At 32.8% G+C, this 17,695-nt stretch overlaps 1 protein-coding gene across 2 annotated transcripts; it reads right to left on the bottom strand.

The window, feature by feature from the left end:
- Positions 1–1,511: 1,511 nt before the first annotated feature.
- LOC146160312 (beta-alanine-activating enzyme-like) lies at positions 1,512–16,337 on the bottom strand. Of its 2 annotated transcripts, none has more exons than XM_083383761.1 (9): positions 13,309–16,337; positions 12,255–12,427; positions 10,953–11,072; positions 10,208–10,288; positions 10,063–10,142; positions 7,205–7,322; positions 5,027–5,266; positions 2,696–2,899; positions 1,512–2,390 (listed from the first exon to the last, which is right to left on the bottom strand). In XM_083383761.1, exons 1-9 carry the CDS (start codon positions 15,722–15,724, stop codon positions 2,352–2,354), a joined length of 3,471 nt encoding a protein of 1,156 aa, XP_083239887.1. In that variant the 5' UTR covers positions 15,725–16,337; the 3' UTR covers positions 1,512–2,351. The 2 variants fall into 2 exon arrangements, with proteins under 2 accessions (XP_083239887.1, XP_083239888.1); XM_083383762.1 differs by having other exon boundaries at positions 10,223–10,288.
- Positions 16,338–17,695: the final 1,358 nt, after the last annotated feature.

The raw sequence follows: 17,695 nt of genomic DNA, 5'->3' as shown, positions 1-17,695 counted from the left end.
TTTGCGAACTTATACTATCTTTTACGTGGTTAAACAAACTGCAAAAAACTATCAACAGTAAAAGTATAAACTTTGCCACATGAAGCTTTTTTTTTACCAAGGCAATGCACTTTAAGCAGGTTATTGCCTTATAAATGTGTGAAAACGCTAATCTGGCGCTTAAAAAAAAAAAAATTAATTTTCTTTTTTACGAAGATTTAGTTGCTAAAAGCGACAAGTTAAAATGACCACAGTATCAGCAAGAAAACACATTGTACACTATATTTAAGAAATATAAGAAAGCCTAATGTCATGTAAGCGTTTGCATTGTATGAAGCAATCAAAGCGCAAAATTGTGTTGTACGTAACGGTTACCCGTGACATATATCGATCGGAAATCACTAACAAAATAAAGCGTAAGTCGTAGCAACAGTTGTTCGAAGTGCGCGAAATTCAAGAAATTCGTAATCCCGGTAGATACCACACTGCGTCCAACAACAAAAAATTCCGTTTTAAAAGTAAATTTTTCGGTACCAAATCGCCCATTTGACCCATAACGTGTCAGTATGCTCATATCTCGCTTTATAACCGATGATTTAAAAATTACTTGTGGCAATTTAGCATGTAAACGATTGGTAATGCAATGTTACGTATTGCTATTGTGTCTAGAATAAATCGTTGAAATATACGTTTAAAATAAAACATTTTAAGGATACAGCCAGTGTTGTAATGGCAACACTATTACAATTTAGCGAAAGCGGTGGTTGGCCCTAACAAATAGGCTACGTATTTCTGGCGCCACCTCATTCTCGGGATGATTTAGTTAACCAAACTGGATCTAACGAAACGAAATTTTGTGATATGTATATCGATTTGATCGGATGGCGTATAAATTATCGCAATTATCTGCGTGACTGTAAAACGTCTATGACATATAACGATATGGAACCATTCCCAAAGCAAAACCTTAAGTTGCTGCAGCCATTGCTCGCATTGCATAATATTTAAGCAAGTATTCCCGGTACTATATTGCGATCAACTTGAGTAAACTCTCCTTTAAAACTGAAAATTGGTTACTATTGAAATAGCCGCTTTAAATGCGATATTTGGTGAACTCTACCTAAAATTAAGTTCTTAAACCTAAAAATCTTAAATTGGAATCATTGAAATTATTTTTTTTAAGGCAATATACCTTTCAAAATTTAAATTTATGTCCACGTCGGTAATTGCGCTTGCAAAAAGTTTTGCGCTGTTGCAAAACCGAAAAAATGCGCACTGTTAAAACCGACGCATTTGGCGCAATATTTATTTTACTTTGCTTGGTTAAACACTGTAAGAATCAATTAAGCTTTATCCGTGACCGTGAAAAATTGAGTATTGCAACGACGCTTGCTTGAGACGCGCGCTCATTGCTCAGTTTCTCTCTGGTAGAAAGAGAGCCAGTTTGTTGAGTATCGCGACGGGTGTGCGTAAGAGACTGAGTGCAATGTGAACATATCGACTGACCAACCGCCAAACTGACCAACTTGCAATGTTGTGCGTTTATTTGAATAGAAAGACTAAATACGTAACACTTGGCAAAGCACGTCAATAAAATGTTTACGTTACATATATCGATCGGGACGCTAACATAGGTAAAACCCTAAGTTGTAGCAACAATTTATAGTTTATATTTGATTAGGAACACACCTGTTATCAGAGAAAACCAACAGAAGCATATGCCATCTAAAATTTATTTTTTTCGACCGTTCAAACGACCAAAACGTCGAATCGTTTGCGTTTCGCGTGGATACCATTTGATTCGGAAATTTGAGTTTCAAAAACCTAAATGTCTCCAAAGTAAAGTACACTTGTATTTCAAAAGTTTGTGCCTTCCCTGCGTCATTTGCCGCGGTTGCTTAGTCTATACTAGACAGGAACTCGGAGGTGAATTGCCAGGACAAACGTTGCAGTTGTCTTTATGAAAATTGTCAATACGTGCAGGTTGTGAATATCGCTAGTTGGTAGCAAGAAAATCACTCTTGACCAGACTCTTTTGCAGCATGACGATGTCAAAAAATAGCTGTTCTTTTGTTAAATATGAGGCTTACTACTTCAATAGATAATGTTACATGTTAAAAGCTTTTACTCAAAAAAACATTTTTCTTCAAACATAAGTTTGTGTATCTTGAGTAACACTTGAACAAAAATTTCTTGATATGCCCCTCGTCCTCCAGTCAGAGGTATCCGCAGAGGACGACACCTACCTCCCAAATCTCTTATTCGTTGGTCAGCGGAGCTTGCGGATTTTACTTTGATTGGTTGTTCACCCGTCAAGTTTAGCATTACCCATAAGATTGATTGATTAAGATTGAGTGATTGATACTTCATTTTCAAACAGTACTTTTTTCTAGCAAAGGGGATGTTGTTTTCTAAAAAATATTAGGTATTGTAAAATAGAATTATCTACATTTAATGCATGGTAATTAAGAGATGTATCCAAATTGGATGTTCCCGTTTATATCTTCGCTTCTGTAAGCTGGATATTAAAAATTAAATAGATAACATAAAATCGTTTTATTGGGATTGCATTACTAAACAATCATACTTTGAACTAGCAGTGATTCAAACTATTAGAAGAGCATATGAACATATTTGTACAACCTGCATGTATCTATTAAAACAAGTATTTGATAACATTATAACAGGCATATAATAAATACATAGATAAACCCACCTCTGTCAATTTTAGTGAATAAATGTTGTTGTCTCTACATCCAATAATAATTCGACCAAGTAGGTTGTTGAGTTCTTCATTTATAAAAACAGGTGAAGAAAAAACCTGGCCTGGTAAAGACTTTTCAGCCAAAAGTTGACCATTTGTCATATCAATAAGAGCAACCGTTCCATCAGTAGACACACTCAAAACTAACCATAGTGTCTACAAAAAAATTACCAAAGGTGAGACAAATTAGATTATATATCCATTTTGGGTGTTGCACGTTACGACTTAGGCTAATCATTACAAGTAATCATAACTTTTACTCATTGTCACTTATTTTAGAGTTATATTTGGGTTTGTTTTGAGGACACTACCATGGGTAAAATGGTAGATTGAATCCCCAAAACATTTTTGCATGTGCCTCATTCGCCACATATCCTTTGAATTAAAGTTTTTCAAAATTAAAACAAACACAGTTGTTTAAGCCATAAGTGTGATTAGATTCCTGGGTTGCATAAAAGTTCAAGCAAGACCAATGCATATTTAGCCTTATATAAACAACAACAACAAAAACTAGACAGGGTGTGCGGTTTTTTGTATATCTTGCCAGGGGGTTATAGCGTGGTTCTACTATATTATACCAGGGGGGGTATAGTGCAGTTCCACTATATTTTACCAGGGTGTTATTCCTTGGTTATTCTATATTCTTTCAACGGGTCTTATTTGTCAGTGTCCATATACTCCCAATGTTATGCTTCCAGTTTCGGTGCTTTAGCAGGCAAAAGCGGATGTGGCCCGAAGTTGCGTGTTATAGGTTGGACATGGTACACTTTTACAAGATAGATTGCCAGTGGTCTTCATATAAATTTTGCTGCGAAGCAAACCTATAACTTGTCTTTATAATTGAAAAATATTTGACAATTTTTTCTTGCACCCCTATACGCCTCTAATTGGGGACAAAAATCAATAGTGTGATGTGTTCGATTTAGTTCTTTACAGCTATCTACTCTAATCTAGCGGCAGAAAACCTTCAATACAGAATTTGTTCATATCGCTTGCCTTATTCTGGCCACGAAGCGGCTGGCTCCCTGATGTGCTTTTTTTGTCCAGCGCGTGCAACATCCATTGTGCAAAGTGTCTCGTCTTAGTGAATTAACTTATTGCTCTTACAAAACAACATATTTTACCGCCGCAAGTTTAAATAAAAAATCTGCCAGGCAGTGTACACCACTTTGTTTGCAATTTTTTTTCCATCAAAAAATCACTTTAATTTCTATATTTTTGGTTAATTATTTTCCCCCATGGGTTAATTATTTTGAGTTGAAGGTCAAAATTTTGCTGTGAAGCAACCTATAATTTGTCTTTACAATTGAAAACTATTTAACAATGTTTTCTTTAGTTTTTTAGACACCTCTAAACACAAAAATGGCCGAATTTTAATTTTGCCCCCCTAAAATACTCCCCTATTTTCAAGAGGTAAAATGTTTATTTTAACATCAGCTTTAAATGGTTCTCTAACATTTGTGAAATTTTCAGATTTTTATGTCATTTCCTTCTAGTGTAAATATATCATTGAAATTTCCTAAAGTGTTGTGCATTTTGACCCCCCGGATAAACAGTTCAGGGCTAATGTTTAAAATTTTGTTACTTAGCATTGTATGTCATTTTTACATTTTTTCATCATCCATAAATATATCAGATTTTTTTTACATTTTTTTATCTCTGAAAAGTGCTCAAAACCAAAATTAACAAAAAATGACAGTTTTGCCGCCCTAAAAACCACCCCTTTGGAACCTGGGCAAAAATTTTTATTAGAAACAACTTTGGGAGGGTATTTAACAGTTGTGAAATTTTCATGTTCCAACTATGTTTTTTTTCCTTGTCAAAAGTGTGCCACAAAAAAATTGACTGAAAAAAAAAATAAAATAATAATTCGGACAACAACAACATGTGTCAAAAAAAAAATTTTTTTTTTCGGGGCACATAATTCGGACAAAAACAACATGTGTCCAAAAAAAAATTTTTTTTTTTTCGGGCCACATAAATAGCATTTAGTATTTATTTTAAGGTAATGGGCCTGTGTCTATAAACATAATCATATGACTTGTAGTACAGTGAAATGTGGAACATATTTACACAATACACATGTAATATATATATTTTTCTTTTTTTGTTGATGTATTACTGAGAAAACATAGTTGTGTAAGGTATGCCCTAAAACTGATGGTAGACACTCATAATTGAACATATATATAATTAAGTATACCATTATTTATTCTGTTTACTTACAACCAAATTTAATGGTTAATCAATCACTTGGTATTGACATGATTAACATAAACCTACCTTAGTATTCTTAGAATTCAACCCAACACAAAAAGGGTAGGGTGTTGAGTAAACTGGAAATTTGTTTTTAACTGATGGACAAAATCTCCATATTTCTTTTCCACTTTTTGCATTTAGGCAATATGTATATCCATCGTGTGACCCAATCGTCACCAAATAGGTATGTTCCAAACTACTGCAGTTCATTTTTGATATTGCTGGTGACGAAAATATAGCTTGTCCAGTGCAAAAGCTCCAAAGCTGTAATACAGAAATAAATTGTTGTAGGCAGTAGATTTATACATGTATGAGAAGTGTAGTACGATTTTAAACTAGTGGTTTAAGCACCCTTAGGTTATCAAATAAAATTAGTCCCAACCATCAGTCAGCTTGACACAAAATGTAGTGGTAAAACACTGACTAACTATTTATCATTAACTAGCGGATGTTAAAAGTAAAATATTGAAAAACACTCAAATCCAGAGATATTTAAATTCAAATTTCACGCTTATAATTAGGTAACCTTTTAAAACATTTTGTTTTAATGCAGAAAGTTGCTTATATTTTGCACAAACCCAGTGGGTAAGGTTGGATAATGGTATGGTATCGTTCATTGAAAAGACAGTCCGTTGAGAAATCAATTACTTGCATATTATTTGTCAAATGTTGGCCAGAATAAGTACGCTATACCGTTACTGGATTACTCAAGGCCATCTATACAGGCAGGTTACAAAAGCCTTAACTGTGCAGACTTTGCTTTGTATTGTAATATTTGACTACAGTTCATGTTGGTAACCAAGTCTGACTAAACACAACTGTGTTTTATAAAACATTTAAAAAGTATGGACAAAATTTGAAGTTTAAAAGTGTTGGTTGGTAAATGGGCTTAAAAAGTGAGTATATATGGGCCTTATAAATTGCAACAAATCATTTTGATATGTTTTTGTTTCTTTTTTAATATAGTCGTGCATTACAATTCCATATGATGTATCTTAAAAGGCATTGCATTTAATTTTAACCAATTTTAGTTGCTTTTTTTATTTGAATATATATACATATGATAGCAAATTGTTTTCAAATTATTGCTGTTTATTCACTAAACATTGTATATTACAATTAACCATAAAATATAAATTAAATAAATAAAAAAATACTGGAGTTTGATCTGGATTTGTTATTCTAGACTCGAAACACACTCTTCTAATACATAAAACTTGACCGACAATAAAGTTAAAAACTTTAGGTAATAAAATGGAAGCCATAAGGCGCCTTTGAACACTGTAGAACTTTAGGTGTTTTATAAACTGTTCTTGATTTAAGTTTTGTCTAAAGCTTTTTAATTAATGAACCTCACAGAAAACTTGGACAAAAAGTTTTATTTTAGGCTTTTTAAATAGTTATTTCAATTTTCCAAACTAAATTAAAATTAGAGCATTTTAGTTTTCTTAATTTAGATTGAAATTATAAACACTAAATTCTTGAAAACCAGATTATAAACTAGAATTTGAACTAGAGTTAGATTTAATTTTTCACAATCAATTTCAGTCAAATTACATTTTACCTCTCATAATAATGTGAATGAGAAATATTCTTATGCTAAGTTTAGTACTTTTGGGCATAGTCAATGCTTTTTAGACTGTAAAATTCACCTAGAAGTTGTTTCAACCAAGGAGTATTAATTTAAAATCTTTGTTAGAAATGAGAGACAAAAAATATTGTTGAACAAAGTAGCATTGGTAAATTACGAATTAGATAAGAACTAAAATTAGAGCACAGAAACAACTCACACAGATTTAGAATAAGTTGTATTTTGCTTTAGTTTACTGAATTAGAAAACTACAATTATCTAGTTGTTTAAGTCTACCTCAAAGTGTTATGCAAATGGGGATAAAAATTATATGAGAGTATTTCTGTTACACATTTGTAGCGAATTTAAAACAGAGAAAGACCACAGAGTTTGGAAAAGCAAGCCGTGGCTTAACTCTGCAGTTAAAAATAAGAACAGTGAAAAGTTGGTAATTCATGTTTTAATGCTACTATTTGCAACAGGTTACAATAATTTTTAAAACTTTTACACATATCAAACTGGTAAAAAGGTTGTCTATTTTCTAAAGGCTGCTCTATTGACAGGCATATTATTGCAATTATATAGCTGTGCTTGGGTTATAAAGAGCTTGCAAACAGATAAAGAAACCTTACTACAGAGCCATCTTGGTGTGATAACATGTAAAACTTGGTATCAACACAGCCAACAATTACACCAAGGTCACATGATGCCGGAGAAGAAAATATTGGTTTGCACAAATCCGAGCTCCATCTTAATAAAAATATTTTTGTCACATTAAAAATTGTCAACAGTCGGCAGGCAAACTATTTTATTCTAGCAGTAGACATAAAGAAAAATTTTAAGGACGTATATTAAGGACACATGTAGAACACTTGTGGTGATGGCAAATTTTTTACAATGAGCAGATTTTTAAATGAGTACATGTGCAAGATATTTCAATAAAAAACAAGAAATTCATTTCAAAGGTCTTTCAAAGTTTGTTTAACCAGCAGTAAATACTTATCTGGCTATACAATATTTTTGCATATACACTTTTTATATAGTTTTCTAAACCATCATTTATTGTCGTAATTTAAGATGAAACTGATAGCTATTAAGTTCTGACATGACATTTACTTTTAAATGAAATGACACAATATACAAGCGTTTCTCCACCTTGGGTTCACGGCCCTGGTCTTTTATGGTGGTCACAAAGATATTCATAAAACCTTTTTCAAAATTATTGTGGATTTGCTTTTAGTGAGTCAGGAGTGACACAAACTTTTAGGACATATATTCTAAAGTTGGTTTTCTGTGCTAGCAAACTTTCAACTGGTACAGGAAAAACTGCAGATGCTTACTTTAACGTCGTTTATGTCGAATAACATGCCATGCCTGGCACAAAATCAAGTAAAAACAACAGGTTACTACAGGTCAACTGCTGGTCGCACAATAATATATACCAATAGGAATATTATGTCACAATGGTCAGTGACAGAGGGCGGAATAATGTAACTTCTGAGATTATAGAGTAGTTTTAGAATTAGAGGTACAACACATTTTGGCCAGTTTGAATGACAGAGACTTGATTTTACAGGAAGTTTCCATCAAGAAAATGCTGCTCTAATACAGGCATCTTAAGTCGCATTGGAAATAGTTCAGCAAAAAAACGCATACGATTGGAGAACCGCTTATTAGACCCTGCTTGTTAAAAACAGTAAAAAAAACAGTAAATACTGGTTGGAGAATATAATGAAGCAAAAATAAAACAGATATCTTTCCAATGATAGTATTCAGTGGTATTTTCAGATATGTGAGAAGATGTAAAGGAGCAGGCGGGCTTCAGGGCAACTAAAAAGGGTTAAGCGTCAGGCCCAATACACAAGTCACGATGGGGCGTAACAGGTGGTAAATGAAATAAAAGCTTCTGGGATGTTTTTCTTCCAGGTGGACGAATCAGCTGATGTTCTACGTACTCAGTTGCTTGTTTTCATGAGATATATTTAGTTAGGGGATATCAAAGAAGAATTTCTGTTTTGTAGTGAACTGGAAGCTGCTACAAGAAGTGTAGATGTTATGGAAAAAATGAAAACTGTTTTTGATTCAGCAAAGCTACAAAGGAAAAATATTTGCGGAGTTTGTACTGATGGAGCACCAGCTATGTGAGGTATACATTCAGGCTTTCAAAAAAAGTTAAACAACTTGCTCCTCTAGCAAAAGGTACACATTGTGTTATTCACAGATGTGCACTTGCTAGCATAACCTTACCACCCTATGTGCAAAATGTATTAGATTCCATGATAAAAATTGTTAACTGCATCAAATCCAGTAGACTCAACTCGCGATTGTTTAAACTACTCTGTACAAGAATTCGGCACATGAAGTTCTTTTATTTTACACGTCTGTACGTTGGCTATCCAAAGGAAAAGTTCTGAGTCGCGTTTTTGAGATGAATGATATAATAAAATCAATTGCAGAAGCTAAAAAAATTAGTTTTTGTCTTATTTTAGTGGTGGGCTATGGATGAAAAGTCTCCAACCTGATTGCTTTTTCCTCAAAATTGCAAAACTGGTGCTGAAAAGTAATGCAAGGAAACATTGCCATGTTTGAAATTCTGTTGAGTGTTTGAAATTTCTGTCGTTATTGAAGAACACGAAGTACTATTGAAAACATTGATTACACAGCATCTCCAATTCCTTGAAATTGAGTTCAAACAAATTTTCCTGAGCTCAAAGAAACTCTACTGCTTTAAACGTTGCGGATATTCCAGATGAATTACAAGATAAATTTTATGACCATTGTAACATTCAGTCAAAACTATGGATGTTCAAAGTAGAATCCCAAGAGTATCAAATCCTAATATAATTTTAATTCATTACCTTCTTTTTTTGAATAATCATAATATATATATATATATATATAGCCTTTAAGAAAAAATATCAATTAACACCTGATCTGTCAGAAATTAGTGCAGTTCTAAGCAAAAAGGTGTACGGCAATTAGTGCATCCAAGGGATCAAAAAGTCAGACTTTAAGACTATGAGGTCTTGAGAAGAAAGCATAAGAAGATTAAGTTTAATAATACTTGATCCACCAAATATTGTGCGTTGATTTAATAATCATAAACGCTTCAGGTCTTAATACCTCAATTTGTGATGTAACTATCTTATGCCCACCCAAGTTTTTTTTTAAATGATTGCACAATATTTGGGTTAGGATTCGGGTTAGCATTTGGGTTCAAGTGGGTCAAGTGTTTTTAATTCTATCTCACATTTTTGTTATCTTTTGAGGATTTTTAGCGAATATTTTCAATTTAATTACACCATAGTCAAAACATGTAACCTGCTAAAAATGATATTTGTGTTATGTAATAAAATTTCTATTTACAAATAGAACATTGCAATGTATCAAATTCAAATATTAGATTGCTTTCAAAAAGTAATTATTTGCTCATTAGCAATAACCTATTGGTATGAAGAGTACATCAGTTGTTACATATTGTTAAAATTACCTCATATTTCCAGTGTTGTAGTTTAAGGAAAACATGTGTCCTGCCAAGTTGGCAATGTACACTACAGGATCGTGCAATATCTGTAAATAAGTAGGTAAAAACAAACATTTTTATTTTCCTCACATACTATACAGCTTTAACTTACATTTTTCATACACACATGCAAGCAAGGAGATGAAAATATCCCAGGTCTTCCACAGTTGTACTGCCAATAAACAACTTGAGCCTGGAAATTAAGCAAATCAAATGTTATAAAACCTAAATTAAAAACAATTACTTTACTGCAGTGTTTCTTAACCTTAGCTTAGCTGTCAACCCCCTAGGTTATTCGCACTGAACCCCGGATTTTTGCCCAGTCTCCGATCTTTTTTCCCCTATATATGCCTTTTTGACCCACGACTAGAAAAAGGTTGCCGAACCTGCCCTATAATTTAGAATTACACAAATACGGCCATTACAAGCAAGAAAAGGAGACATGTGACTATTTTCCTTGTTTACTGCATAAACATGATGCAGTTTATACTGTTGTTAGGCGAACACAGCATTTTACATAAAAGACAAGATGTCACCTTATTTTGGTGTCACCTTATTTTACTTAAACAATATACTTCTACGTTTAAACATTAATACTAATAAGATAAAATTAAGGGGTAAAAAAGTTTGTGATCCTCCCTTAGACATAACCCGAACATTTTTTTATTTATACATTTCACATATTTAACAGTTAATGTCTGATGTAAACCACTGATGTGTAGTATCCTTTCTACATATAATATAAAAAAAAGGTATATTATATATATGCACAACAAAGCAACTTATTTCTTACAGTCAGATTGGGGTACATAGTAACTGTTAAATACTTAACAATAAAATGTTTTCAGAAAACTTACTGATGCATCCAAACAGTAAAGATTGCCATCATAGGAACCAACGCACACTTGTGAAGAATTTGAAATACCAGGACAAGGAGAACTTTTTACCAAGCCATTTGTTGCAAACCTCCATACAACCTTAAAGATAATCTTATTTCGAGCATTGCAAGGACTAACTTATATCAAACACCATTTATAAAAAAAAATATGTCATTAGAAATTTGTCCCGAGCTTTGTAATTTTTTAGTTGGTTATGGTAAATATATAACATAAGAACCAACAAATTATAAATTTATTATACTGTAAAAGTCTTTTTAAACTGAATTACTTATATATTAGATACCTTCAGAACGCTAATGCTAACATCAGTTGGCCTAATCAAAGTGGTAGTGCAAGCAAGCCAAGACTGAAAAAATATAGCCTGAGGTGAGGTTCAAATCAGGGAGTCGAACCGTTTGACTTTTCCGGTTCAGGTTCGGTTCGGGTTCAAGCATTTTCTCGGAATCCGGTTCAGTTCCGGTTTCGGTTCGGAGGAATTTAAAAGTTCCGGTTCGAACATCGTTATTTCAAAACCGGTTCATAAAGTTCCGGTTCAGATACAATATAATTTGCGTTAAATTTCAAAATATGGGTCGATAAATGTAGAGAATAATCTTTGAATTGTAAGACATTTAATCTAAGTTCCGTGACTTATTAAAAAAACAGCAACTCAATATTGAAATATCTAAAAAATAAAAAATGAACGATTTTTTTATTCCATATTCATATTTTTTTTATAAAATTTCGAACATGGCGTAACTTGACTCTGTAAAATAGAAGTTGTGACGTCATGTAGGAGCGAACCGCTTTTGTTTACAGGTTCGGGTTCGGTTAAGGTTCAGGTATTTTCAAATTATTCGGTTCAGTTCCGGTTCGGCTCCTTAAAATCTTATAAAAAACGGTTCAGGTTCGGTTACGGTTCGGAAAAAATTGACCCAAAACCGGTTCATAAAGTTCCGGTTCGGTTCCGGTTCGACTCCCTGGTTCAAATATCTGACCTCCAGCCAAACTGGGACTGGGACTGGGGATTACATAGCACAGTTTCATCATTACTGATTGACAAACATTTATTGAAGGCACACAAATATTTAAATCTCCAACAATTTATTTATTCATATGTATCTCATCATGGAATAAAGTTGGTGTGCATGTATGGAAGTTTCACTTAAGATTTTCAATAAACCACTCTACCATCCGCGGCACCACCAAAATAGACTTTTTAAAACTAATTATAAAAGGTCACTAATTTATATATAAACATTTTGACAAAAAAAAATTAACCTTTCCAGTTTCCAACTTTAAAAAGTATATAGAATGATCATAACACCCAACAGCAACAAAATTTCCACAAGGAGTTAGACATGCAGATGATTCTATGCGATTTTCCAAATTAGTCTCCCAAATTGTTGTTCCTGTTGCAATATTTAGGCAACTTAACCGACAGGAATGTGAACCTAATAAAAATACCCTAATTAAATGGCTTCTAAGCAGTTTATTTCACAGGCTTAGCATGCAAGGCTCGGTAGGTTGCAAACAACAACTAAAATGTACAAGCGGCAACCTCCAAGTTCCAATTAGCAATATTGGGAGTTCTTAGATTAATTGTATGTAGAAAGAATGTGATTATGTAATTAGAGGGCATTTCAAATATCTTCTTTAATTAATTTAAAAAAAAAACATTACTTAGAACCTTTGGATAATGTTAACCAGCATCATTACCTATGTGCATTAACTTTATGCCCAGGGATTTACTAAAATTAATATTGATTATCCCCATCAAGATTAAGGATCAGGATTATTTTTTTACAAATGATTTAGCAACAACAGAACTATATTGAAGTATTTTACAATAAGAATATGCTTGCTCTTTATAATTGTTTTCCTTGTATTTTAACTAAACTGTTTACTCAAGAATTTTATAAAGTCAACCGCATCATTTTTAGCATTTTAATGGTCATACAAAAAAGTATAAACATTTTCAACATTTTGTTTAACCCCCCCAAAAATAACTGATATCGATCCCAAGACCTTAATGCAGTACTTCATACAATGTTGCTTGTTTAAATTTATGTATTTCTAATAGGTCATTTTAAATATATATATATATTTAGGTAAAATTTTCTCAATTTTAGGTCAAAAATATGTGCCCTACTGATTGCCTACAACGTTGTATATTTCAAGTCATACATCTAGATATAAAAAATATTGAATAAAATAATGGATAATGCCTAAAAAATGACAGATTATTTGCCTATTTTTTTCAAAATTATCTCATTCTTTATGCAAAACTTTTAAGAACAGTTTACAGAAAAAAACATACAAAAAGGGTTGTTACCTGCTATAACTACATGTGACAAACTGTTCTGAAACAAAACAACCAATGGAGATGAATCAACACATTGTCCTGTGGAATAACTCCAGTCACAATTTTGTATGCATAAAGATGTGTCTTTAGAAAGTATATTTAGGTTTTCCTTTTGCATGATGCAGTTGTGGTAAAATGTGTTTCCACCTCTTCTTAGTGAAATATATTGATATTTAGGTAATATTATTTTTGATAGCTCCACAGTCTTTTTTTCTGATATAAGATTTGTTGAAAGACTGTTGCATTTCTCTTTACCATGATGGTTGTTTGGCATTAGGCCCAAAATGTAGTTCAAAACCTGAATAAATGAACCATCCAATAAAATTGAAAGCAAGTTAGTAGGTGTAGTGGTTAAAGGTAGGATATGCTGTATCAATGACACAAAGTGAACTGCTTTCAAGGAATCACCACCAGCAGAAATGAAATTTTGATCAGTGTAATCTTCTGATATAGATGGACATATTTTAGTTTTATCATTTAGAACAAATTGATGACTGTTTATTGTGTGCTGCCATAGCATTTGTAATGTGTTTTGGACTTGCAACTTACTTGTAGTTTGACCTTTATCATCAAAACCAAACATCTCATTTGGACAACATACCTTTCGCAAGACAAAAATATTGTGCAATTTTTGGTCATCGACTTTACCATTTTGTGTAAGTGGGAGTTCATTAACAACTATTATGGAATCGGGTACGCAATAGCTTTCAACAGAATTTCTTAAGTGTTTATGAATATAATATAGACACTTTTCCTTGTTAAGATTGAAATGCATTTTTAGCACAACAAAGCAAACTAAAACCTTAGGCTCTTCAGTAGATTGTACCATACACATCATGGCATAGGCAGCATGAACAATTGACAAATTTTGAAGAATAACCTTAAGATAAAGTAAATTCATTCTTTTTCCATTTCTTTTGATTTGAGCATCCATGCGTCCTAAGTAATTCAGCATGAACTTGTTCTTACTATTTAGATTGACTGTTAAACTTACAACATCCCCAGAGTTGTGATAATGGCAATTGTTTTCAGTAGGAGCAAACTTGTTATCTAGCACTGCACATGCTGTCTGAATTTCTTGGTTGCCTTCAGACCTGTTATTTGCTTCAATAGAACAATGTCGTAATTTTCCACCAAGATACAAGAACCCTCTTTTAATTTCAAACATAGAAGTATCCATTTTTTTTTCTATGTTAGAATTACCTGCTAATTGTATATTGTAATTTGTTTTATCTCCTTTTGTACAAGCGTCAATCTGACATACTGTGCTACTTTCAGTATCTAGTGGCAGTATAAGTAAAGATGTGGAGAGCAATGGATAACCAAGAGGAATTTGTTCTTTGGATTTTGACAAAATTTTTTCATAAGGAAGTTTAAAGTAAGTAGACCACACTGAGACTTCGGTTACACCATACAAATTATAAAAGCTGAACTGTGAAATGATAGGATACACATCTGGATCAAGCCAAGAATTAATTGTGTGGTAGCCTGGACAATTTTCTCCACCAATGGACAATACGCGCAAACTTGATTCAGACTGAAACACAATTTTTTTCAAGTCATCAGTACTGAATGTATACAAAAGCGAAGGTGTAGCATGAAACACACTAACTTTGGCAACCTTGAACAAAATTTGAAGTAATTTACCTGGTTGAATTTTTATAGCATCATTAATTAATACTAACTTTGCTCCTGTAGACAACGCCAAAAACATCTCTACTATACAGGGATCAAAAGTCAAAGGAGACAGCATTGATACACAGTCAATAGAAGAAATTAAAAAGAGTTTTCTAAGATGAACAATATTTGGAACAATACACGAATGGGGAACTATAACTGATTTTGGAGCACCAGTTGTGCCAGATGTGCATAGAGTATAAGCAATATTGGATGTTTCATAAATAGCGTTTTTACTGTCTTTAAAACAACTTCCATTAACAACAAGCAAAAGTCTTAAACTGAAATTTCCTTCAAAGTTTGGTAAGTGGAAGATCCTCCAATTCGAACTTATGTTATATAACTTTGCAATAAAACTTTTTTGAGTAATAACGTATTTTATTTTGGCAGACTGCAAATAGTTACTTAGAACTGTAATTGGGGATAAAGGATTTATTGGTGAAAACTGTAAGCCTGATTCCAATATTCCAACAATAACAGCTGGAAGAAAAACCCCAGGGCCCAATAAAATACCAACTGGTGTTCTGCATTCAGCAATTTCACTCCTTAAAAACGTTTTTATAACCTGTGCACAAGTGAATAACTCCTGATAAGTTATTGACAAATAATGGAATTCATCCTTAAAGTATTGCACAGCTATGTTTTCCTTATGATTTTCTGCTGCGGTCTGGAAAAGCCCATGTAAAGTTGTCATTTCTTCCCTTTGCATGATGGTTAGTAAAACAACTTAGTGCTTAGGATTAATTAAGATATACATTCTAAGCATGCTTCACAAAAAAAACAGGTCATCTTGATAAGCCTTTTAAAAACAAAATGATTTGCTCTCAATAGGATTGATTAACATAGAGTATTGGGTCTTTCAGGATTTGTTCAAGATCAGTATAATGTATATTCAGGAAATATTGAGAAGGTTCTTCTGATTAGTGTTTTTTTTTTCAGGCATCAACAAACTTTATCCCAGTCTGGAAGGTATGGCAAATCAAGATCTAGTGGGTTAAAAAATAGGTGCCGCCAGGTGCACAGATCAAAGGTTCACTCCGAATTGTAAAGTGATGGAAAATAGGGGTATATCAATTTAAAAAAAAATAGGGGTATACCAATTTTTAAAGTTTGTGGGTGCACTTGCAATACTATGCAAAGTTGCCGTCACCTAATCAGTGTAGAAAATGAATTGACATCCCCATTCACAAATGTTCATTTGACACCATTTCCAATTGCTCATATCTAAATAAATACCTTGGTGTTTTGATGAATACTGTAAAAAAACACATTTTTATTTACAGATAGAAATAAACTGAGGCATAGCTGTTCTTACAAGTAAAATACACAGTAAAACAGTTATGCAGCATATAGAACTACATTTTGGGTCATTCCATCTTTAATTTAAAGTTTTTCAAAATTTGTCCACCCATGTGCTTAGATTTTCTTTATATTTTAAACAATTAAAGACCTCAGAGAAAAAATAAGATTGCAACAAATTTGAGCGTTCTGTGATGAGTGGTTCCGAAGATATGACGTTTTAAAATGTTGACCACTAGTTCCGCTTGAGTGGTTTTATCTCTCTGGAGGCTTTATTTTGCAGCAGAAGCCTGTAGTAAATCGCTATTCCCCCATTTATTGGGGTGCTGGATTCAAAAATGATGCTTAAAACACTGTGATTATTTATTCTATATGAAAATTGCATTTGAAGTTTTATGACTTCCAAAGACTTTTCCGAAGCTCTCTGCAGTTTTTTTTCAACTTTTTTGTTGACAATATAATCTTTAGACAACATAGTATTTGGACTTTCTAAAGTGGTTCTTGGTATTTTACAATTAGTAATTGGTTATTAAGTTTCTAATTTAGGCCTCTCTTTATAAAATAAAAAGTGATAAACCTAAAAATGTATTGCTACGCTGCCTTTTGCACCCTATCATACAACTATTGTACAGACATAACTGCAATAACACATTGGCTTAAATATTTCTATTCAACATTTTGTATAAGATTCCAGAAAAAGAAGTACTTACAATGAGACAATGTACAAAACTTCACAGATATTTTGTTATGTGTTGATCTGCATTCCATGACATACTGTGTAAATTCAAAAGCTGAAATGCAACTATGTGTAGATCTGTTGCACTTCAGCTTTTTAATTTACACAGTTTGTCATGGAATATACAGCAAATATCATCATATCGAGGCCAATTAAATGAAAGAGATAAATAGTGAACCTAATAAAATTTGAATACCAGCTATTATTCAGATGGATGTTCCCAGCATTTAGGAAATTTATAAAACTTCATGAATCTATGCAGTCGCTCATTGGACTTTGACATCAAAGCTGAATACATCTTCTTAGCAACAAATATCTCCTAGTGATGGAGTATGTGGTCTTGTTAAAGACTTAGTCAAAAATGATCACATTTTAATCAAATACTGTATGTTACAATGTTTTTTTATTACTGTAAAATTAGCATTGGTGGAAATAGTCAAGTACCAAGACTCCAGCAAAATACTTAAAGCAACATGAAAGGAGTTAGCAAAAAGGTTTAACCTTGGAAATACTATTCCTGAAACAAGATCCTATCATTTGTATATTGCTTCGGCCCCAGACAAACCAGATGACAAATACCTCAGACTCCAGCTATAGTTACACTTTTAATTTTTATGGCTTGTCTAACTTTAACAAAGTTATTTA

The sequence above is a fragment of the Ascidiella aspersa genome, chromosome 3 (genome assembly GCF_963924565.1).
Source record: "Ascidiella aspersa chromosome 3, kaAscAspe10.2, whole genome shotgun sequence".
Taxonomy (NCBI): Eukaryota; Metazoa; Chordata; class Ascidiacea; order Phlebobranchia; family Ascidiidae; genus Ascidiella; species Ascidiella aspersa.
Note: the sequence above shows the minus strand (reverse complement) of the source record. Positions and strands in the feature narration are given on the sequence as shown.